Raw genomic sequence first — 25,377 nt, forward strand, 5'->3', positions numbered from 1 at the left:
GCATTCACTGTGAGTCAGACTTTCTTCTGGTTACATTTAAAAGCTATATCTGAAAGGAAAGAACGGTGACCCCTTAAGGAATGTTAACTGTGGTATTTATGCCATAAACCCGCTAACTTCCAATAGCTGTGAGAAGGTGAAATACTCTAATAAACAAACAATACAATCTGACAAATTCGAGGTTTTCAAAACTGGGGCAAAGCAACAATGAGCTGTGCCTCAAGGGGCCCAGAGAGTTGACTTTCTTTTAAAGTTAACACACACAATTACATACCTGTGCTACTGGCTACTGGTACTGCAGTGGTAAAAAACACCTTCTCAACTTTAGATGCTTGCTGCTGGAAAAAAAAAAAAAAAAAAAATCACATTTATGGCCACTCAAGTATGGCAGATCTCCAAGGACCTGAAGCCTGCCCGATTATACTGGTCATCCAAGAGGACAGAAAACCCTCAGTGTTCAAGGATTTTTGCACTGAGTGATGTTTTGTTTGCGCTCTGACATGAGGTCAGTGTACTGTTTGACATTCAGTGCTGACAACGCAGCCAGCTTTGTCCCCTACTATTTGGCTGTCTCCCAGCTGCCCAATCCAGTAGGTTCCGTCTGCTCAAAGGGACCAAGGTTGCTTTGCTCAAGCTGTGGTCTTCTCAAAGGGATCCCCAGGGCTAGCTTCCCTACAAGCCCTCTGCTCCCACCACACCCCAGTACTTCTGTGAGTCTGGGAAGTTCTTTGGTCTCCTCAAGGGTCAAGCTGCATGCTAAGGACTGGCTAAGACTTCCTCTCACAGGCAGAAGAGCCCCTGTGAAGGCCCCCTGCGGCATGCCATAAGCCCTGGACACGAGCCCCGTCCCTTCTCAGTTGTTGAGGTCAGAAAAGTGGCTTCACGTCTGAGTCTCAGTTTCCTCATCTGTAAAAACAGGGATGATAACCAAAGGACCCCTCAAAGGACCCCTGCAAGGGTGAAAGGAGATGATGTATGCAGAGTCTGCGGCATGCGGTGAGCCTTCAGCAAACATTGGTTATTTACATTATTACGAGGACGACTATAAAGTCATGCCCACAGTTCACCCTTCCACCTTAGTTACACTTCCTGTTACATTGGCTACAGGATTTCTGCTTTCTTCAAGTCTTATCGTAAAAAGGCTTTATCTTTTATCCCTTTAAAGGAAAAAAAAGGTGGGGGGTGCCTCTAGGATGAGTCTAGGAGGAATGTGAAAGCTTCTGGCTGAGCTACGGGAGCTGACACTATAAAACAGCAATGGAGGGGTGCCTGGGTGGCTCATTTGGTTGAGCATCTGACTTCGGCTCAGGTCACGATCTTGCGGTCTATGAGTTCAAGCCCCGCCTAGGGCTCTGTGCTGACAGCTCAGAGCCTAGAGCCTGACTTGGATTCTGTGTCTCCCTCTCTCTCTGCTCCTCCACTGCTTGTGCTGTCTCTTAAAAAATGAATAAACGTGGGGTGCCTGGGTGGCGCAGTCGGTTAAGCGTCCGACTTCAGCCAGGTCACGATCTCGCGTTCCGTGAGTTCGAGCCCCACGTCGGGCTCTGGGCTGATGGCTCAGAGCCTGGAGCCTGCTTCCGATTCTGTGTCTCCCTCTCTCTCTGCCCCTCCCCCGTTCATGCTCTGTCTCTCTCTGTCCCAAAAATAAATAAACGTTGAAAAAAAAATTTTTTTTTAAATAAAAAAAAAATGAATAAACGTTATAAAAATTAAAAAAAAATCAATGGTTGCTAGGGGAAAGGGGGAGAGGGAGAAGGGATGAATTAGTAAAGCACAGGGATTTTTAGGTGCTGAATCTTCTCTGAATATTATGATGGGAGACACATGACATCATGCCTTTGTCAAAACCCACAGAATGCTGCACACAAACTGTGAGCCCTGATGTGAACTATGGACTTTAATTAGTAATAATATATCAATACTGATTCATCAGTTATAACAAATGTACCAAACTAATGCAAGATGTTACTATTAGGGCAAACTGGCAGGGAGGGACGGGTAGCCAGGGAGTGTATGGAAATTCTCTGCCCCACCTGTTCAGTAAAATCTTAAAAAAAAAAAAAAGTAATCTAAAAATAATGTACAGAAGGTAATGACTGGCACATGTTAGATCCTTAATTTCATGGGGCGCCTGGGTGGCGCAGTCGGTTAAGCGTCCGACTTCAGCCAGGTCACGATCTCGCGGTCCATGAGTTCGAGCCCCGCGTCAGGCTCTGGGCTGATGGCTCAGAGCCTGGAGCCTGTTTCCGATTCTGTGTCTCCCTCTCTGTGCCCCTCCCCCGTTCATGCTCTATCTCTCTCTGTCCCAAAAATAAATAAATGTTGAAAAAAAAAAAATAAAAAAAAAACAATTTCAAAAAGTGCTTAGTTAGCACAGTAAGCTGTTACACGTAGTAAGGGTTCCATATATCACAGCTGTTACTACCATTTTCATTGCGATTCGGCACTTTACCTACCGGTAATGTTACCCTTCTTTGGGACATTTTAGCATCTTTAAGCAGAATATGTTTTTATGAAAAAGAGATCATGGTTTCCACTTTTCTGTACCCCCAAGAGTATCATGCATGGTATCTGGTAAATACTGGGCCCTTGAAATGCATTTAAGTGAATGACCACGTCATTTCCTTCATCATCGAGACCAAACACTTTTGCAGAAACTGGCTCTAGAGCAGGTCCTGGGTGCACAGACTCTCTCGCTGACTTGGCCACTGCTGTTTTCTACCAGACGGTGGCCCACCATTCCCTCACGTCAGTCTGACTCTGCCTTGGAGAAGAACCGCTTTCCTACATCGTTCTCGGGCCTCTGCAGTCTGTTGACTGCTGTCCTGTCCTAGAGGGTGGCATTACACTGCAGATGGAACATTTGTTCACGTGCCTGCGGCCATCCACCCGGCAGTACACGAAGGCTGCTTCTCTGCTTCCCTCCTGCAGGTATCCATCACAGCACTCCCTGGATTTATACCCCTCGATCGTGGGGAAGTGACAAGAGGCCGAATTACATGTTTCAGGGCAGATACGATAACCATCTTCCTTTTGAAGTAAAAGCCTCTGAACACGTCACCCGTGTAAATACGCTTCACCCCCGGGGGTCCTTTCAGTCAGAATACTTACAATTTGTTCTTGGTTTTGCGGGGAACTGGTGGCACCATTTAATATCCATTGTAAGTTCTGTTCTCCCATGACTAGGCTGGACTGCAGGATGGCCGTGCTGGGAGTCGGGGTGATGGTTATAGTGGGATTATTAGTCAGGACAGAGTTGGCGCCCAGGGGCAGAGTCTGGACCACGGCTGGCAGGGGCTCAGTAGTACTTTGCGCTTGGGGCGGTGCTGCCACGGCTGATGCCGCCGCCGAAGCCCCAGCAACAACAGAAAGTCCTGGGACGATGGGCTGTGGGGCCTGGGGGTGCGGAAGAAACTCTTGATGATTAGCAGCAAACTGTGTGCTGTGGGGAACAGGCACTTCTGGAGGTTGTAAGAGAGCAGAGGGGTTGCCAAATGCAGCTTGCTGGGAACCAGTTCCTAGGGAGGGAGCAGGCGGAGGAGCAGACGGTGCTGAGGCTGGTAGTAGAGGCTGGGGTGGCTCGGAGATGCCGGGCTGCAGTACAAGCGGAAGAGATAAAGATGCTGAATTTCCTGTGGCTGGCGGAACATCACTGACTGACTCTGCATCACCATTAAAACTTTCAATCAAGGCAGCTGGCAAGAAAAAGAAATAGAAAGATATATACATATCCCAAGCCTTACATGAGCCACAAAAACACAGTCATTATGGCGACACCAAAGGCAGCTGAAGTCCGTCAGAGCCAGTACCTTCATTGCCAGAAGGCTGGCTTTCTGTTTTCATTTAGTGACCGCTCTGCTCAAAGAACCGGGCTTCGTGATCAGTCTCACTTTCTAAATGTGAAGAGCTAGTATAGGTTTTATCATTTAAAAAAAAAAAAAAAAGTATCCTAAGGCTTTTCTGGAAGAGACTGGACATCCTTTTTTGGCAAAACCAGTGAACACACTTTCTGACTACCGTGAAAGCTTCAGGGACAGATTTTCATTCAAACACAGAATGATCTATGCATCTGATGCTGTTTGTGGATCCTGCCCACTCACGAGCACAGTATCGCATCAGAAAAAGAAAGAGCTCTGAGCTCTCCTCGGTTTTGAAAGCCAATGAGAGCTTTTAGAGAAGGAGACCCCTTCTTCTGAAGGTCTAGGGACAGTAGGCCCTCAAGTGGACTCTTGCTGAGGGAAGGAGAGGAAAAGATGGGTTGAACAAAAGGCCCACGCTTCCCTGACCCCTCGCCAAATGCACACTTTGTTCAAAGGAACTGAACTACAACTTCCCCGTGCCTGCATGGGTGTGTCAACGAGTGGGGAGTCCCTTGACCCGTGCAAGAGATACTCAGGAAGAGAGTCTGTGAAACAAACCTGTCTGCTGAGGATCTTCCTGAATTGCCGGATCATCTGAATTCTGGAACATTGATTCAAAGATGATTGCTGGTGAAATTGTGCTGAGGTCCTGGCCCTGTGATTGATGGACAGAGACAAAGATGGGAGACTTGTCACCCTGAGGCAACTCTTCACTGTGAGAACACACAGCAACAGAACTAGAATTATCTTTTTTGATATGCTTCTTGTTTCCAACTTCTCCTTTCCAAGGTGACAAAGATTTCCCTAAACCTCAGACAGTAAAGATTTGTCTCCTCAAATACCCAAAAACAGAAGCCAGTGGGGCGCCTGGGTGGCTCAGTTGGTTGAACATCTGACTGTTGATATAGGCTCAGGTCATGATCCCTGGGTCATAGGATCGAGCCTTTCACTGGGCTCCACACTGAACATGAAGCCTTGCTTAGGATTCTTTCTCTCTCTCTCCCTCTCACACCCCCACTCCCTACCCCTCTCCCCAGCTCATGCTCTCTCTCTCTCAAATTTAAAAAGAAAAACAGGGTCGCCTGGGTGGCTCAGTCGGTTAAGTGTCTGACTTTGGCTCACATCATGATGTGGTTTGTGAGTTTGGGTCCCATGCCGGACTCTGTGCTGACAGCTTAGAGCCTGGAGCCTGCTTTGGATTCTGTGTCTCCCTCTCTTTCTGCCCCTCCCCTGCTCACATGCTGTCTCTCTCTCTCTCTCTGAAAAGTAAATAAACATTAATAAAAATTTTTTAAATTAAAAAAAAAAACAGGAGTCAGAAAACTATGACTTGTAGGCTGAATGCCTGTTTTTATAAATAAAGTTTTACAGATGCATGCTTGTTCATTTATTGTCTATGCTGCTTTCATGGTCTGACGGCAGAGTTGAGCTATGTCAGAGACTCTATGGTCTGCAAAGCCAAAAATATTTACTATCTGGCTCCCCCCCCCCAAAAAAAAAAGGTTTCTGGCCCCCTGCTCTAAAAGAAGACCAAATCTTTCCTAAAAATGGGATTGTATTCTATCCATTACCTGCAACCTGCTTTTCTCATGTAATAATAATATATTATGAATATCCTTCAAGGTCATTACATAACATCTATGATATTCTAGTATGTACACATGGTAACGAATCAAACAGTATAAAGAAACTTTTCATGAGAGGCAATAGTGACCGCCTTATATTCACTATTGTTTGTCACTGCAAGTTTCTTTGTAATTAAGAATTAAGAAAATGTCAGGCATTTTAGGAAAGATAAAATGGGGGGGGGGGGCATATAATGCCCTGAGGGTCTGACTCCTGATAGGCACCAAATAAAAATGGCCACCCTCAGGCTTCTCTTTGGTTAAGGAGGGTACAGGGGCAGCAATTCTTTCGTCTCCAGTGTACCTCCACCCCACATTTTGTAGGGCAGAAGTGACAGAGGCAACCGCCTCCAGGAGTGTGGGCAGGTGACAGAAGTGAACCAAGGGTGGCGGGGACTTTGGTGAACTGGAGACTATGCACGCCAGTCACCTAAAGGGCTTCAGAGGAATGCTGCCCTGTGATATTCAGACTGGGGATTTCCAGGGCTCAAAAATGGTCTGAAATGCGGATTTTTATGTGAAATCCACCGATTTGTAGCTAAAAGCAAGTAACTGAAAACAAAACACTGTATAGACCAAACAAAACCCATCTTTGGGCAATATTTTGTGTCAGTGCCAACTTGTTTTTAAAGGTCATTTGGCAACAACTCTGCTTCTGGGTGGGGGGGGGGCGGGGAGGATCACTCTGGGTCCTGGCACATGTCGTGAGTAGAACTGTCCAGCAGTCTAGAGGTCCTCAGAAATGAAACTGTCCATTTGATTCAGAGGTGCCAATTATTCTAGCATGATTCCATCAACTGGAAGAGGAGTAATTCCGAATGCCTGCATGACAGACGCTGAAGGCAAAAACCCACACAAAGTCTCCTGCTTCCAGTCCAGAGAGAGTTAAGAATCATGGGCCAGTTGGAAAATAGCATGGAGGTTCCTCAAAAAGTTAAAAATAGAACTACTCTATGACCCAGCAATTGCACTACTAGGTGTTTACCCAAAGGATACAAAAATACAGATTTGAAGGGGTATATGTACCTTGATATATATTTATAGCAGCACTATCAACAACAGCCAAACTGAAAAGAGCCTAAAGGTCCATCAACTGATGAATGGATAAAGAAGATGTGGTATAGGGGCGCCTGGATGGCTCCGTCAGTTGAGCACCCGACTCTTGATTTTGGCTTAATTAAGGTCATGATCCCAGGGTTGTGGGATCAATCCCCATGTCAGGCTCCATGCTGAGCATGGGGTCTGCTTGGGACTTTCTCTTTCTCACTCTCTTAAAAAAAAAAAAAAAAAAAAAAAGATGTAGTATGTATATATGTATATCTACAATGGAATATTACTCAGCCATCAAAAAGAATGAAATCTTGCCATTTGCAACAACGTGGATGGAGCTAGAGTGTATTATGCTAAGCGAAATTAGTCAGAGAAAGACAAATACAAATCCCATATGATTTCACTCATGTGTAGAATTTAAGAAAAAAAAAAAAACAGATGAACAAATGGGAAGGGGAAAAAAAAGACAGCCAGGGAAGCAAACCATAAGACACTCTTAAAGACAGAGAACTGAGGGTTGATGGAAGAAGGTAGGCAGGGGAGGGGCTGAATGGATGACGAACATTAAGGAGGGCATTTGTTGGGATGAGCACTGGGTGTTACATGTAAGTGACAAATCATTAAATTCTACTCCTGAAACCAATTATTACACTATACATGTTAACTAGAATTTATTTATTTGTTAAATAAAAATAAAAATTCGGAAACAACAACAACCAAAAGACTCACAGGCCAAGACAGCGGCCTTCAAACTCTATCATGATGCCATGAGGCAAAGTAAGAAATACATCTTATACATACGCAAGTACATCCTTCACGTTCCATACTTATCCATATGTATAACTGAAACAAAAGTCTACGAAACGAGGCTTATCTTTACCACGTGCAATGTCTTCTGATACTGTCTATTGTGTTGATGCCCTTAAAATGCTGATCCTAAACCCCTATTTTATAACCCAATAAAGAGGCGCAACCCAGTTTGAAAAGTAGTGGGCTGACAACTCCTATAAGCTCTGCAACTTCCTCATGGTGGTTGTTTGGTTTTACCTGTTTTCAAATTATCAGCAGTAACATTGTTAAAAAGGAATAAGCCCATATGGCTCCAAAAGATGAGGCACAAGAATGTTCACAGCAGCGGTATTATGATGGCTCCAAACTAGAAACTATCCAAATACCCAAGGGAAGTAGAAAAAAACAATTGTGGTACATTCACTTAGTGCAATACTGTTCACCAGTGAGAACAAGTGATCTGCAACAAATGCAGACTCGCTTCTTCAACATAATGTTGCAAGAAGGAAGCCAGCACAAACCAGTATGACTAGCATGATTCCAAGTATACACAGCACAACAACAGGTAAAAATCCATCTCAGGTTATTAGTTGGGACAATGGTTATCTTTTTTTTTTTTTTTTTTTAAAGCTTTTAATTTTTTTAAATGTTTTTATTTATTTTTGAGACAGAGAGAAACAGCATGAGCAGTGGAGGGGCAGACACAGAATCTGAAGCAGGCTCCAGGCTCTGAGCTGTCAGCACAGAATCGAACTCACGGACTGTGAGATCATGACCTGAGCTGAAGTCGGAGGCTTAACCGACTGAGCCACCCAGGCGCCCTGGGACAGTGGTTATCTTTAGGGAGAGGTCATAGTTGTTGGCGGCATGGAGGGTGGGGAGCTTCCGGGGAAACTGGGAATGTTCTGTTTCTTGATTTGCATGTTGGTTACGTGGATGGGATGAATTGTGATCATTCATTAAGCTAATCATTTGTGACTAGATGCACTTTTCTGTACTACATTATACTTCAAAAACAAGTCTTTTAAATTAAAACAAAACAAAACAAAACAAAACCAACAAAAACAAAACAAAAGGAAAAAAAAAAAAAACAAGGGAAAAAGCAAAGTGCTGAAAGGACCTGTGACTGAGCCACTGCCAGTCTTCAGGGCACATACCCTGGGGGCAGAGTAAGTTCGAGCAGCTCCCCAAAGTTGAGGAGACCAGAACAGGCTAAGCCTCTGGGGCCTGGCACAGAGAGACAAAGGACACTGGGAGCTGTATGGGATCAGGATGGATCCTGAAGCTCAGGTGCCAGGAGGCCCTGAGGGCCACTGCCTAGAGGCTTCACCCCTCCTGTACCAAAAGATCTGAGCAAAGCACAGCTCACTTCCAGGATGCACATATGCATGTGACTGCCCAGAAACCCATAAAAGGATGATTTCGGTAAAATGTATATTTGATATTAACAGTGCATAATTTTTTTAAAGCAAAATCAATTCTATTACTTCAAGGAATTGTGGCCTTAGAATGAAAGACTAAACATGAGAATATTTCTAATTCTGGATAAATGGTGGGTGGTGAGGGCACCATATATAACTTGACCCCCCAAGGACAGAGTCTCTCTCTTGCTGATGTAAACTGTGGTAGAAAAGGCTGCTCCACACCCCCCTGCCTTTTTTTTTTTTTTTTTTACAAGTACGTATGTTTCCTCACACCAGAATACCTCACCCGATGACCCCAGGGCTCCAGAAAGCTCTTTAGTCATTTGTCATGGCCCTGGCCAGGGAGTGGACTCCCAAACCATTTAATACAATCTGAGATTAAAGAGGGATTATATCCAGAAATCGTAGGTTCCATAACTCAGAGGGCATCGAGGCCATCCAGTATAGAAATTGCATTTAGAGTATCAGCCCTGAAATGTGAATACGCATAAAAATCATATGAAGTACTTATTTAATGCTTTTCTTTGTTCTTCAGATTGGTTAATTTCTATTGATCCATCTCCAATTTAACTGAGTCTTTCTTCTGTCATTTCCAATTTGCTATTAAGCCCAACCAGTAAATTTTTTATTCCAGATACATTTTCAGTTCCAGAATTTCCACTTGGTACATTCTGTAAGTTTCTATTTCTCTGCTGAGATTTCCTCTTTATTCAATTATTACAAGCATATTCCTTTACGTCCTTCACCATATTTGAGCTACTTAAAAATTCTTGTATACTGGGGCACTTGGCTGGCTCAGTTGGTAGACTATGAGGCTCCTGATCTTGGGGTCGTGAGCGTAAGCCCCACTCGGGTGTAGAGATCACTTAAATAAATAAACTTAAAAAAAAAATCTTTATCTACTAATTCTAACGTCTGACTCATTTTGGCATTGGTCTCCACAGAGTACCTTCCTCCCTTAAGTAGGGGTAATGTTTTCCTTTTTCTTCTTATGTTCACCCATTTTGGATTACCCTGGACAATCCAAATGGTATGTTATAGAGACTATGGATTCTGTTCCACTTCCTGGAAGAGTGTGTTTGTTTCCTTGAATATTCTGTTGATTTGGCTGTGCTCTAACTGCAAACTGCTGTCTTCCTTGCAGGCGACAGCAGCTGCAATCTATGCCCAGCCTTCGCTGGGCTGCTTAGGGTCTGTCTCACGCATGTACAGTCTCACGCATGTACATGTCTCACGCATGTACAGAGATGCGAACAGAGTTTATACATGGCGCGTGGGGCTCCCACTTTCTGACTCTTTCCTTTCTAGGTCGTCCCCAGTCACTTTCCAGGTGCTGCTGTGAGAGCTGTGAACTCTGTCCTCTGCTTATTCAAGACAGTGAGACTGAATGTTTACTGAGTTTTAGCCCTCTTGTTTGGTGTCAACTGGGTCTTGCCCCTAGACTGATAAGCTGTAAAACTTGAAAACCTACTCAGTGCCTTTGCTGCTGTCCAAGTGGCTCCTTCTTTCAAGCATTACCTCTGCCTGTTTGGAATGCTCTTTGGTGCCTTCAAATAGTTGTTTTTGATAATTTTCCCAGCATATATATATATTTGTTTTCTACGGGAGGCTTAGTCTGTTAAAAGCAGCTCTACCATTACCAGGAGAACCCAAGCCTTGGGGTGTTTATATAAAAATGCAGAGTCAGATACCATTCCCAGAGGAACTGATGAAGTAGGCCTGGGGTGAGGCCCAAGAAACTACATTGTCACAAGCACTACAAATGACTCCACTGACCATACTGTGAGAAACAGCACACATTTCATGGCATTGCTGAGCCTTCCAGTCTCTGTTCAGATACTTCCTATCACATTGATTCCTTCTTATTATGCATATACTCCTAGAAAATCTAACGTGAGCAATGTTTATTTACCACAGGAAAACAACAAACAATGCACACGTAACAACCAGTGTTGGTGACAGAGTAAAGCACAGACCCTCCCAAAGGAGCATCAGCTCAGGCTTAATGCAGTGGCCTGCAAGGGACATCACGGAGCCATGGGAATGGCAGGGAAATGCCGAACAGAGGGAAATGGAGCAATCAGATCAAGAGACGGCAGGGTTGTCTTTCAGAGGAGGGCTTCTAGACAGAGTCCCCTGCAGGAACCCAATGCGGTGAGCTCAAGGTGAGAAAAAGACGGACTCAGGTCAGACCGGCAGGGCTTGAGAAAGTCTAGAAACTGGAATTCCGGCTCCCCCTTCCAGTAGACTAATTTTAAGCTCCATAAGGACAGACCACACCTACTCTCTTACCACTATAAGCTCAGCACCAGCACACAGCCTGATGGAATAGGCACTCAATAAATTATTTGCTAAATGAATAAAAGGAAGAAATTTTCTGGGGCCAGAGGTTATCAATGGAGTGATGTGGGTCAAAAGGCATTAGGCATCAGAGACAGCAAACCCTCCCATTGGGGCTCTATCAAGAAATAAAACCCCATGGCACAAAAACAGACACATAGACCAATGGAATAGAATAGAAACCCCAGAACTAGACCCACAAACGTATGGCCAACTCATCTTTGACAAAGCAGGAAAGAACATCCAATGGAAAAAAGACAGTCTCTTTAACAAATGGTGCTGGGGAGAACTGGACAGCAACATGCAGAAGGTTGAAACTAGACCACTTTCTCACACCATTCACAAAAATAAACTCAAAATGGATAAAGGACCTGAATGTGAGACAGGAAACCATCAAAACCTTACAGGAGAAAGCAGGAAAAGACCTCTCTGACCTCAGCCGTAGCAATCTCTTACTCGACACATCCCCAAAGGCAAGGGAATTAAAAGCAAAAGTGAATTACTGGGACCTTATGAAGATAAAAAGCTTCTGCACAGCAAAGGAAACAACCAACAAAACTAAAAGGCAACCAACGGAATGGGAAAAGATATTTGCAAATGACATATCGGACAAAGGGCTAGTATCCAAAATCTATAAAGAGCTCACCAAACTCCACACCCGAAAAGCAAATAACCCAGTGAAGAAATGGGCAGAAAACATGAATAGACACTTCTCTAAAGAAGACATCCGGATGGCCAACAGGCACATGAAAAGATGTTCAGCGTCGCTCCTTATCAGGGAAATACAAATCAAAACCACACTCAGATATCACCTGACGCCAGTCAGAGTGGCCAAAATGAACAAATCAGGAGACTATAGATGCTGGAGAGGATGTGGAGAAACGGGAACCCTCTTGCACTGTTGGTGGGAATGCAAATTGGTGCAGCCGCTCTGGAAAGCAGTGTGGAGGTTCCTCAGAAAATTAAAAATAGACCTACCCTATGACCCAGCAATAGCACTGCTAGGAATTTATCCAAGGGACACAGGAGTACTGATGCATAGGGGCACTTGTACCCCAATGTTCATAGCAGCACTCTCAACAATAGCCAAAGTATGGAAAGAGCCTAAATGTCCATCAACTGATGAATGGATAAAGAAATTGTGGTTTATATACACAATGGAGTACTACGTGGCAATGAGAAAAAATGAAATATGGCCTTTTGTAGCAACGTGGATGGAACTGGAGAGTGTGATGCTAAGTGAAATAAGCCATACAGAGAAAGACAGATACCATATGGTTTCACTCTTATGTGGATCCTGAGAAACTTAAGAGAAACCCATGGGGGAGGGGAACAAAAAAAAAAAAAAGACGTTAGAGTGGGAGAGAGCCAAAGCATAAGAGACTGTTGAGAACTGAGAACAAACTAAGGGTTGATGGGGGGTGGGAGGGAGGAGAGGGTGGGTGATGGGTACTGAGGAGGGCACCTTTTGGGATGAGCACTGGGTGTTGTATGGAAACCAATTTGACAATAAATTTCATAAAAAAAAAAAAAAAAAAAAAAAAGAAATAAAACCCCAAACAAAGGAGCCCGAAGTGGTCAGTAATTGAACACAATTACATCTGAAGACTTCAAAGACTGGCCTCCTTCGATGTTCCCACCAAAGGGAGTGCTCAATTCTTGAACTTATTTGTCTGACACCCGTATCACAGGTGCACTTACTGTAGTAGAATTTTCTCGAAGTTCAGAATCTGTGGACAGAAGGCTCAAGTCACTCAGACAAAGCGACTGATTTGTATCCTGTGAAAGAGAAAATATTCTAATTGAGTAAAAAGCCAAAAAAAAAAAAAATCAGGATTTGTAGTAGCATAGCATGGAATACAACACTTGATTCTAATGTCCCTACGGTCCCAAATGTCTAGATTTGTTACCTGGAGAGGCATAAACCATCCAAAGCAAGAGCTATGTGAATTATTTCAGTTTTTTAAATCCTGATATTCTTAGAAGAACCTATTATATTTCTTAAAGACGGCTAATAAAGAGCTTAAGAATTATCTCATGACTCAAGCTCCAGAGTTAACAAAAGCTGTGATAATACAAAATCAGTTATTTGTAGAACTGATCTTATCATTTACAAAGCAATTTCACATGACCTCATCTGCTATTCATATACACTCGTGAAGTCTGATTTTATATTCCCGTTTTAAATGTGAGAAAATTAATGCTAAGTCTGGCAGTGAACAGTCCAAAATCACACAGCTAATTAGAAGAACACAAACTCAGTTCTTCTGATGGGAAGTCCAGCTTCCACTGTACCACTGCATCCCCAGTATCTCAGGGATCCTTACTCAGGGCAGTACGTACTGAGGATTTACTTTTCAAATACGACAGCCTAGGCTAACTCTCAACCCTGGATTCCTAGAACGCCAGCTGCAACTCACACACCTTAGGCAGTAACCCTGCTTACCTCATGGATCAGATGTTCCCATTCATGCAAGCATTTGACAAATATTCACTGAGCACCTATTATGCATTAGGCACTGTCCCAGGCCCAGGGATACAATAATGAACAAAACAAGATACCTGTCACCATACAGCTTATAGTCTAGTTAGGGCAGGGGGATGGAGAGTGACAAAAAATGCAAAGAAATGTATAGAATAGAAGATGCTGCTGAGTGCTGTGGAGGGTAAAGGGAATAGAGAATGCTGGGGTAGGAGGTGCTGTTTTATTAGATCAGGGGAGGCCTCTCAGATAAACTGGCATGAGGGGATCCTGGCATTTGAGAAGGAAAGAGTGTGTGGGCCATGCACATATCCGTGGAGTTCCAAACAGAGCATATACCAAGTACAAAGGCCCAGAGGCAGGAATGGGTTTCCCTTGTTCAAACACCACGAGGAGGACAGTAAGGCTACAGAGAGAGGAAGAGAAGTACATCAGGCCAGAGAAGGGACCAGACTGGAGTGTATAAGGCCCTGTGGGCCACTGTAAAGATTTTGACTTTTGCTGTAAGTGATACAAGAAGCTACTGGAGGCTCATGAGCAGAGGACAGACATTATTTGCCTTATGGTTTAGAAAGATTGCTCTGGGTGAAATATGTAGACGAGTCTGTGGCAGGGCAGAGTGGGAGTTGGGAGAGGAGGAAATGTGTGAGGAAGTCCGCTTAGCGGTTACTGCAGTGATCCAGACAAAAGATGACAGTGGCCTGAATGCAGTCATCAGAAATGATCAGATTCTACATATATTCTCATGGTAGACTTGACAGACTCTGCTGGTAGAGGTGGGGTATGGTGGGGGGCGGGGGGAGAGGTATCAAGAACGACTCCAAGATTTTTGCCCTTGCCACTAAAAAAACCAGAGGTGCCATTTACCAAGGTGGGGAAAACCGCAAGAGGAGCAGGTTTGGACATACCAGATTTGAGAAGACAGAGGAGATCTGGGTTGAAGAGGGAGGCTGAACAGATAGATCTCCCTCAACTAACGGTGCAGCTATGTCCTGATAGTCGAAAATGCATTGAACACCTAAACTTGCAAACATCACAGCTTAGCCGAGCCTACCTGAAATGCACTCAGAACGCTGACATTAGCCTATAGTGGGCAAAATGATCTACCACAAAGCTGATTTCGTAATAAAGTGCTGAGTAGCTCATGTAATTGATTGAATACTGTAGTGACAGGGAAAAACACAGACCGGTTGTATGGGTCTGGAATAGTTGTAAGTGTTATCAGTTATTTACCTTTGTGATCACGGGGCTGATGGGGGTGTGGGGGGTGTGGCTTGGTTCCACTGCCCAGCATGACAAGAGAGGATGATATGGCCCACAATAAGACCAGGAAAAGATCCAAATCAAAATTCAAAGTATGGTTTCTACTGAATGCATATTGCTTTTTGTACATGTAAAGTCAAACCATCCTAAGTGAGAATTGTCTGTACAAGTCTAGAGTTGAGGAAGAGATCCAGGCTGGAGATCTATATTTAGGACTCAAAGGCAATCTAGATGGCATTGAGAGCCTGAGACGAGAGGCGTTTCCCTTCACTGGGGAGTGAGCTGTGATCCAGAGAAGATGAGACCTGAGCATCGTCCACTGGGATGCCTCAGTGCTTAGGGGCTGTCACCAATTAAAGCGTCCCTGGATTATCACACAAATGCTGATCGCAACTTAATGCATGCAGCTTAGTAGACAAAGACTCTCAGATCTCAATATTTTTATCTGGTTTCACAGATGAAGAAACTGAGGCACAAAGATGTCATTTGCCTAATGGATCAGCAGTGGAGCTTGGATCTGAATTCAGGCAGCTGAGCTCCAGCGGCTGCAGCCCTCACAATAAAGTCATTTTGCCTCTTACAAGAGAGGGGTCAAGAACCAGGCTCTGGAATCAGACTATAATTATAAACCTATAATTACCATTTCATTATTTCATTTCTCCTTGCCTCAAGTTTCTTTATCAGTAATGTAGGGATAGTAACAGTATTGACCTCACAGAGCTCTTGTGAGATAATATAAAAACATATAAAAACACTTGGCACAGTATTTGGCACATGGTAAACACTCAATAAATGTTAGTTACTATTACTAATAAAATAAAGGAGCAGAGTCCATGTGAAGGGATCCTTTGCTGTTTAAAAATTGAAAACCACAGAATTAAAGTATGCTGTCTCCCCCCCAAATCAAAATGGTATTACCTACTTTAAGTAAAAAATCTCATTATTCAAAAGGGGTCAGTGTGCTTCAGTTTCTTTATCTACGAAATAGTAAGATAATAATAACGCTCACTTCTTAGGTTTAAAAGACATCGTAAGTGCCCAATAGCACATTAGAAGTAAGAACGATAAATTTCTCCCGGCACCTCTCTGCAATGGAGCTACAGAGGAGAGGGAAATATGGTGGAGGCCTGGCAAAGAATGGACAGACTGTCTAAAACTCTGCAGAGGCATGTTCTGTGGCTCAGCACCCACCGTCAGTGGCTTTCAAACCTTCTGGCCCATGGACGATATAAAGGGGCAAAAAACCATCCAGACTCTGCCTGGTTCTCCAATGACAGATTAAATAGGTGTGTGAAGCAAAAGCATAACTGTGTCTCCAACTTAAGTAGAGACGTGCCATTTCACAGACATGAATGAGAAAATAACACCCTTTTAGAGCATCCGGCTGACCCTCTGGAAGCCATTCTGAGACCTCTGGTTTTAAGACACCTCTTGGACCAAACCTGATGGGAAGGAGGCAGAGCTGAATCAAAAGCTGAGGCACAGGGCACCCTGGGGAAATCTCTGGCTGACACCATCCCAACACAAGACACAGATCTTGACCCTGATTTCTTCCCTCTCACTGACAGATACATAAGAAGACATTTTGACCTTTTATTTTGATACACAATCACTGCTGTTCCGTGTTGCCTAGATGGAAACAAGAGACAAAACACTGCGCACCTCTGATCCATTGTGATTTGGAAGTGCATTGTATGAGTGTCCTTTGTTATCGTGACCTTTCATGTGACTTTTGAGACTGTATTGAGTGCTGAATGTTTTCTCACAGCCATTACTGGGGCAGAAAAAGGGTCTTTCACCTGCAAGAATGACAAGTAGTGTTAATATTACCATAAAGTCATTGCACTGGTTTGAGACATCTACTTTTCCCTAATAGAGGGAAGTAAATATTCTCATGAGGGTTCAGGTCATAGTCGCCACGAGTTGGACAGAATACATGTTGACCATCTCAGCCCTAAAACTTAATGTAGAGCAAAAATGGCCTTCTCCTGGCAACCTTAAAGAGAAGATTAGTACCCACCCCAACGCCCCCCCCCCCCCCCCCCCCCCCGCCAAGGTTCTTTTTTTGAGAATCTCTGTACTGGTTTCATTTCTTAAGGCTGGATTTTGGAGTCCAATCTTAGGTCCTTTACCTCTGAAAGAAACTCAAACATTATAGGCAAAGGCTACGCTGATTAGGCTTGCTTCTTCTACAAAGCTCTACAGGTCTCGACAGAAACGCAGATATTTACTGGTCTGATGAAGATTCAAATAAAAAGTAAAAATTCGTCTACACTCACCAGTATGTGTGCGGACGTGGGTTTTAAGGTGGTGGCTTGCTGCAAATGCTTTCCCACAGCCATCATGATCACACCTAAGTACGTTGTTTAAGCAAAGAGAAACAGCAGTCATTGGGTAAACAGATCTCTATCTTCAACATCTCTTATAAATACAAGCTCAACCTAAAACAAACATTCAGAACACTGCGATCCGATACAGGAAATTGGTTTCTGAGATGGGAATGAAGACAAATCACTGGAAGAGGTGACAAATCTGGGAACAGAGGGGACTGACGGCCCAGGATAAACATTTCCTGTCCTACAAGTCACATGTTGAGAGCTCTGAAACTAAAAGCCTTTTGATGACTTACTGAACAGAATTCTATTGACGATCAGAGCCGATACGAAAAATCTATTGCCAGTGGAATACCAGGAATATCGATAGCATGTACAGAGGCTCTCATACAGGCATGAAGCCTACAATATAGCACTAAGACAAGATCAGTCCCGACTACATTGACTGTATAATATAAGGTGTAGTGGCCGTAATGACTAATTTATAATCTTCAGTGTCAAGATCCACTTCTTTCTCTTCTACTTTCTTGATAACCAAAGCCAGAAGTAATCTTCCCCTCCTGAGAACTTCTGAGGCATTTATCTATGTGCTTCTTTTATGGCATCTGTTGTTTCCATTCTTATTTTATCTCTATGTGTATCCATTTGTTATCGGTTCTCTTAGATTATACACTCTTTGAGGGTGGGGTCCACGTAGTTCTTTACATCTGCCATAGTTCTTGCACACAGCAGGCATTCAATAATAACTTTAAACAAAAATTTTTAAATCTTTGTTTATTTTTGAAGGAGAGAGAGACAGAGAGTGAGTGGGAGAGGAGCAGAGAGAGAGGGAGACACAGAATCCGAAGCAGGCTCCAGGCTCGGAACTGTCAGCACAGAGCCCGAAGCAGGACTTGAACCCACCGACCGTGAGATCGTGACCTGAGCTGAAGTCAGACACTCAACCAACTGAGCCACCCAGGTGCCTCAGTAACTTTTTTTTTTAACTTTATTTATTTTGAGAGAGAGAGCGTGCACAAGCAGGGAAGAGCAGAGAGAGAGAGGGACAGAGAGAGAATCCCAAGCAGGCTCCGCGCCATCAGAGTGGAATCCCATGCAGGGCTCTATCTCACGAACTGTGAGACCATGACCTGAGCCGAAACTAAGAGTCAAATGCTTAACCAACTGAGCCACCCAGGCACCCCAATAACTATTTATATGAATAAATGAATGCATTTTCTTGTAAGCCAAAGTATTTAATTTCCTTAAAAAGAAAGTTTCTCTGGAGCATTTTACTTTTTAATTATATATAATCATTGTGCCTAAAGTCCCATCTAATATTCAAGAAAAATTAACAGTTTTAATCATCACAAAAATACATGTGATTGAATAGAAATCAGAGTCCCCCACTATGGGGGAAAGAAGTAACCCAAGCTTCACAGAACCTGGTGAGTAACCAACTAGAATCTAAATACTTCTGCTTTTACAGGCGCCTAGTAGGTAGAGCATGCAACTCTTGACCTTGGAGTTATGAGCTCAAGCTCCACATTGGGTATACAGCTTACCTACCACCTAAATAAAAAATTCTCGGGGCGCCTGGGTGGCGCAGTCGGTTAAGCGTCCGACTTCAGCCAGGTCATGATCTCGCGGTCCGTGAGTTCGAGCCCCGCGTCGGGCTCTGGGCTGATGGCTCAGAGCCTGGAGCCTGTTTCCGATTCTGTGTCTCCCTCTCTCTCTGCCCCTCCCCCGTTCATGCTCTGTCTCTCTCTGTCCCAAAAATAAAAACGTTGAAAAAAAAAATTAAAAAAAAAAAAATTCTCTTGCTTTGGGGCACCTGGGTGGCTCAGTCAATTAAGCATCTGACTCCTGACATCCGCTCAGGTGGTGATCTCTCGGTCATGAGATCAAGCCCCGCATCAGGCTCTGCTCTGAACACAGAGCCTGCCTGGGATTCTCTCTCTCTCTACCCCTCCCCTGTTTACACGCATGCTTTCTCTCAAAATAAATAAATGATCTTTAAAAGAAATACTCTAGCTTTTTATTTATTTGTAGAACCATGCTATGTGCTATGAGCAGAGAAGAAAGTAGATGATACAAGTCCTTCCTTCAAGCTTATACATTTACACGTGGATGTATTAAATACACATATGTGCACAAATATATAGAGATAGAAATATACAGACAAAAACGGATGCTCCTATATGTTTGTGTATACACACACATATTACAAAACAACTAAGGTAACAGAATAAAATACCTGCACCGCTAGCCTAAGCACTCTTACCCCTCATCTCCTCCTCCTCTCCCCACCTCAATTTTTAGGTAGCTATCCCTTCCCCTGTGCTCAAAGTCCTCTGAGCACCTCAGTCTTGTAAGCTTTCCAGTTACCTGTGGTTCCTTCCCAACAGACTAAGTTCTCAAGAGAAGAGAGTGGATCGCAGTATTTCTCTAGCACTGATAAAAGTGCCGCCCACGTAAGCGAGTTTCAACAAATGCTTCTTGAAAACAAAGGAAAAGCAGGAGGCAGAAAGGCCATTGTCCGAGTCTGGAGTAAGGATGCTCTTAGAAGCCACTGCTCCCCCTCCGGCACGCAGCTGGTCGTAGCCATGCCGGGGAGAGCCAACACCCCCAAAGAACTAGCGTGGGGAGTTTTCCTTCTGCTTTGAAAAACGTGAGGGGACATCGAGACACCCAGCTGAAACACGGTCAGTGACAAACAGAAAACAGTAAGACTTACCGAAATGGCTTTTCTCCTGTATGGGTTCGAATGTGCTTCCTCAGATCGCTGAGTGTGGTGAAGTACTTGCTGCAGCCTTCAGATTCACAGTTAAACGTTTTCCCTGTGTGAAGCCGCTGATGTGCTTTCAGCCTGCAAGATATGCCGGAGAACACTTCCCGTTGTCATTGGCATCATACGCTACAGAGCCTCTGACCCATGTCAGCTCAATGTGTTTCTGGATCCAGTGCAGAAGAATTCGGGATCCAAAATTTTTTGCTCAGAGAGAAATTCAGAGAAGTCCACAGCAGAGTGGTAGGAGTGTGCCTCTGCCACCAGACTGCCTGGGACTCAAATTCTGGTCCTACTTCCTACTAGATGGGGGCCTTGAACCAGTTCTAAAACCTCTCTATGTTTCTACTTACTTATAACTGCTGTGAGGATTAGCACACAGAACAGTGCTGAGCACAACGAATGCTTCACAAGTGTTAGCTCTTGCTACGTCTGTTATTTTAGACCCACAGTTGAAGACTAATACAAGTCTCCTGACACAAACAGTGTGAAAGAGAACTGGCCAATGAGTGGTAGAAAAAAGTTAGCTTCAAGGTGAGGAAGGAAAGAAGGTGACAGAAGCCTTAGTACCAAGATCCTGAGCCAAGGGGACATATTAGGCCAAGTATTAAAATCCCCATGCTACTATGCCACTCCAGGAAATACAAATCTAAACACAAATGTACTATCCTGTTTCACCAACCCAATATATGCCGATCTTTAAGTAATAAGATCCCCCAGCGAATTTTAGACAGGTGAGCCCAGGCATGCTCTTTCAAGCCCTGGAAGTGCATATCTGTGCAGGGCAAGGAGAGGGCTCTGCCATCACAAAGTCAGGGTCAAAGGGTGGAGAGGAGGCTGACCTGTACAGAGTGTTGAACGCCTTCTCACAGCCCTGTACGTCGCACTCAAATGGCTTCTCCTTCGTGTGCACTCGCACGTGGATCCTGAGGCTGTAGGAGGTGAGGAAGGCCTTGCCACAGCCCTCCTGATTACAGACAAAGGTGTACTCTCCCCGGTGAGTCTTCTGGTGGGTGCGCAGGTTGCCCGCTGTGCTGTAGGTGCGGGGACAGCCCTCGAATGTGCACTGGTACCGCTTTACCTGGCGCACAAAGGACACCTCATCAACAGGGCGAAAGAGCTGCCCAGGGCCCTGCTCTCCCCCAGAGTCTACCTCCCCAGGAGATGTGGACGACACACAGAGGTTTGTACCGTCAACACAGAAAACGGCCTCTAACAACAAAGCAGGGAAATCTTCCCGTTGATCAGATCACTTCTGAACAACAAATAACAAGTCATGGGCACGAGATGAACTTGTAGGTACATGAATACTCTCAATGAATAGAAGGAGGGGGTTTCCACACTCTAGTACACATCTGGCCTCTAAAGGTGGGCCTCTACTGTTACAGTTACCTATACTGAAACACCACTTTGGCTCTGTCTTAAGGCTTGATCAAACACCCTGCCCTATGGCACCCCACCCTGACTGGAACCGGCCAACATTAAAGTGAATCTGAAATATCCTAATATTGATATACTCAGTCATCCAGCATTATTTCCCCAGTGTGATTTCCAGTCTATGAAATGAAAATACTGTACCATGGAGTTCTTGGAGTATTTGCTGGTATGACATTTCTCAAAATGCCAGCCTCTCGGTTTCACTTTCAACCACCAAGCTTCTAGAAAGGGTGGCACACATGTGAGCCTCCCTCTCCCTCGGTGCCCACACGTTCCTTTTAAGAACTTGGCAACTCAGCAAGCTGGTTTCACTGCAGGACATCCTCTTGCACTTCCTGGTGGTCAAACCCTTCCATCCTTTTCCATTTTCCTTCATTTACTTGCAAAACTATCTCATCAGTGATGCCCTCCCCTCCTAAAGACTTATCCTCCACAACACAGCAATTCCTTGGGGCTCTCTTTATCTTCTTCTCCGGGGCACTCCTTTGATAAATAGGTTTATTCTGGCACTTATCTCCCATCTCCCAGACCCTCCCATACCTGCCCCAGTTCAGGGGAAGCAGCATGAGACGTGGCTGGGGGAGGAGTAATTTCTGGCACGTATGTTCGGGACCTTTCAAGTCATTTCGTTACTCTGAGCCTCAGTTTTTCATTCCTCAAATTCGAGTATTAATGCCTGCCTTGCCTGTCTCACAGTGCTTTGGCGAGGAGCGAAATGAGATCAGACGTTTGTGAAAATACGTTGTAAATGATCTGATGCCACACACACCAGGGTGCTAGCATTGTCTGCTCTTCAGCTTTCATGAACGTCTTCATCCGTTGACTCCGATCCTTCTCCCAAGCCTCAGTCCACATCTCCAACAACATGCTAGTAATTCATTCCACAGTTACTGAACTACCAGGTCCCAGGCAACAAGCCAGATGCCACAGACAAACAAGTGAACAAGACAAAGATCTCTGCTTTGAAGGAGTGCCGATTTTAAGGAGGTAGACGTGCACAAATGTTTATACACTGTGCTGAGTCTGACAACAGATACGTGCCCAAGGTGCCTGGGGAATACAAAAAGGGGAAACCTAACCCCTCTTGGAAAGACTGTAAACAGTCAAGGCTCAGAAGCTGAGGTACTCTCTCTGAATTGAAGTGTTTGTCATTTGCCTGTTTGTTTTAGGGATACACTGAAAAGGTGTTTCTCAGATAAACCAGGAAGAGGGCATTCCAGAAAGAGGTGACACCTTGGGAACTGCAGGGAAATAGGAGTGCTGGTACAGTGAACCACAAACACACTCGCAGTACGTATGAGGCTGGAAGGAGAAAGATCTAGAAAAATAAGGTGAGGCCTCCTTAGTCAAACTGTGGAGTAGAGGAACAGGACAAAGGGGACTCACCAACAGGTTTCAACCAAGGGAGCAACAAATGAGATCTGCAGTTTAGGAGAGATCCTTCTGGTAGCCTAGTGGAGGATGGGCTGGAAGGGTAAGAGAACAGAAGGGGTAGAGGCTAGGAGAAGAGGGACAATAGTCCAGGAGAGAGATGAGAAAAACCTGAACAGCAAGTGAGAGTGGACAGTGTGAGAGATGAATTTCAGAGAAATTAAAGCAGGAGGAATGACTGGCCGCAGTGGCAACTGGGGAGCAGAAGGGGTTAGGGAGAGATAAAGCCTCGGTCAAGAGTGTGGCCTGGGTGACTAAACAGATGGGCACACCACCAACCTGGGGCTGGATGGGGATGGAGGAGAGATGATGAGTTGGCTTTGAGGTGCTACCAGGACTTCCAGGCAGAAACGTCTAGTGGACAGTCAGACATACAGGCTGGAAACTGAAAGGAATGCCTATGGCAGGAGTCCCTGGTACATGTAGCTGACTTTACCTGCATACCAAAGCAGGCCAGGTTCAAGCACAGCTCTGCCACTTACTGTGTAACCTTGAGAAAATTACTTAAGTACACTAAGCCTCACTTTCCTTATTTACAATATGGAGGAAATAAAACCTATCTTTTTAGGATTGTTGTAAGGATCAGGAATAATCTGCATAATTCATTGAAATATAGTGAATGGCATAGAGTGAGTATACAATAGTAGCTCTTGTAAGAGGACAAAGGCTAGAGCTCCGAAAGTCACCAATGTTTAAGGTGCTTGTAAAAGAAGTGAAGCTACTGCTGGGTGAGTAGGGGAATGGGCTGGGGAAACAGGAAGACACAAAGGAGAATGATGGCACAGAAGGTAAGAGAAAAAGGATCTCGAGGGGGTGTCTGGGTGGCTCAGATGGTTGAGTGTCTGACTCTTGAGTTCGGCTCAGGTCATGATCACAGGGTCATGGAATCAAACCCTGCGTGGGGCTCTGCACTGAGTGTGGAACCTGCTTGAGATTCTTGCTCTCCCTCTCTCTCTGCTTCTCTGCCCTGCTCATGCTCTCTCTCTCTAAAAAATTAAAAAAGAAAAATTAAGAAAAAAAAAAGAAGGGTGCCAGGGTGGCTCAGTTGGTTAAGCATCCGACTTCAGCCCAGGTCACCATCTCATCGTTTGTGAGTTCGAGCCCCACATCGGGCTCTGTGCTGACAGCTCAAGCCTGGAGCCTGCTTCGGATTCTGTGTTTCCCTCTCTCTCTGCCCCTCCCCTTCTTGCACTCTCTCTCTCTCTCTCTCTCTCTCAAAAATGAATAAACCTTTAAAATTAAAAAAAAAAAAAAAAAAAAACAAAGAAAAAGAAAAAGGATCTCAAGGAAGAATGATCAAAACCTGAAATGTCTTGAGAAAACAAGATAGGTCTGAGGAAACTCCTAGATCCAGCAGCTAGGAATCACTAGTTACTTAACAAGGCTAAGTTTTAATGAACTGCTAGGGCCCAAAGCCTGGGCCAAGGTGAATGAACCAAAGACGAAGTGGAGGCAGAGATGAGAGATGGACAGCAGAAGCCAGAGTGGACTTCTGAGTTGAAGATTTTTTCTTTTTTTTTTTTTTTTTTTTTAACATTTATTTATTTTGGGACAGAGAGAGACAGAGCATGAATGGGGGAGGGGCAGAGAGAGAGGGAGACACAGAATCGGAAACAGGCTCCAGGCTCTGAGCCATCAGCCATCAGCCCAGAGCCTGACGCGGGGCTCGAACTCACGGACCGCGAGATCGTGACCTGGCTGAAGTCGGACGCTCAACCGACTGCGCCACCCAGGCGCCCCGAAGATTTTTTCTTAAAAGTAGGGCAGGTCCTGAGCATATTTGGAAGGAGAAAGGTCTTGGAAAAAAGAGAAGCTGAGAGTCTAAGAGGAATATAAAGAACAGGATCGTTAAAAGCCTGGCGGAGGGAAAAGCCTCAGGTGGGAAGAGGGACAGGCAGTTTCAGAGCGGAGGGACTGAGGTAAGGGCGGGTGTGACTCAAGGATGGACAAGGTTTCCACAAAGGGCTGGATGGTTTTAGGCTTTGGGGGCCACGCGGACTCTATTACAACCCCTCGCCTCTGCCGCTGTTAGGTGCAAGTAACCATAGACAATATCTAAATGGAAAAGCCAGCTTGTGCTCCAGAAAAACTTTGTTTATGGACAGTGGAATTTGAATTTCGTATCATTTCACTATGTAATACTATTCTTTTGATTTAAAAAAATCATTTAAAAATATAAAAACCATGGCACAGGGGCGCCTGGGTGGCTCAGTCGGTTAAGCGGCCGACTTCGGCTCAGGTCATGATCTCACGGTCCGTGAGTTCGAGCCCCGCGTCGGGCTCTGTGCTGATGGCTCAGAGCCTGGAGCCTGCTTCAGATTCTGTGTCTCCCTCTCTCTGACCCTCCCCCGTTCATGCTCTGTCTCTCTCTGTCTCAAAAATAAATAAACGTTAAAAAAAAAAAATTTAAAAACCATGGCACAAAAAACAGACACTCAGATCAATGGAACAGAATAGAGAACGCAGAAATGGACCCACAAACATATTGCCAACTAATCTTTGACAAAGCAGGAAAGAATATCCAGTGGAATAAAGACAGTCTCTTCAGCAAGTGGGGCTGGGAAAACAGGACAGCG

At 44.6% G+C, this 25,377-nt stretch overlaps 1 protein-coding gene across 3 annotated transcripts in view; it reads right to left on the minus strand.

The window, feature by feature from the left end:
* Positions 1–25,377, minus strand: part of MTF1 (metal regulatory transcription factor 1) — a 48,020-nt gene that overhangs the window by 6,763 nt on the left and 15,880 nt on the right. For 2 of the 3 annotated variants that reach the window (XM_086716513.1, XM_086716514.1), the window contains exons 3-10: positions 20,776–21,014; positions 19,883–20,014; positions 17,113–17,186; positions 16,496–16,632; positions 12,795–12,867; positions 4,419–4,517; positions 3,112–3,695; positions 275–338 (exon numbers count right to left, since the gene is read on the minus strand). In XM_086716513.1, the coding sequence (XP_086572639.1) occupies positions 275–338; positions 3,112–3,695; positions 4,419–4,517; positions 12,795–12,867; positions 16,496–16,632; positions 17,113–17,186; positions 19,883–20,014; positions 20,776–21,014 (1,402 nt within the window). The remainder of the gene's footprint in view (positions 1–274; positions 339–3,111; positions 3,696–4,418; positions 4,518–12,794; positions 12,868–16,495; positions 16,633–17,112; positions 17,187–19,882; positions 20,015–20,775; positions 21,015–25,377) is intronic. The other variant, XM_086716515.1, reaches the window with a different exon arrangement.

Source organism: Puma concolor, chromosome C1, assembly GCF_028749965.1.
Source record: "Puma concolor isolate L17-30 chromosome C1, mPumCon1.1.hap2, whole genome shotgun sequence".
Taxonomy (NCBI): domain Eukaryota; kingdom Metazoa; phylum Chordata; class Mammalia; order Carnivora; family Felidae; genus Puma; species Puma concolor.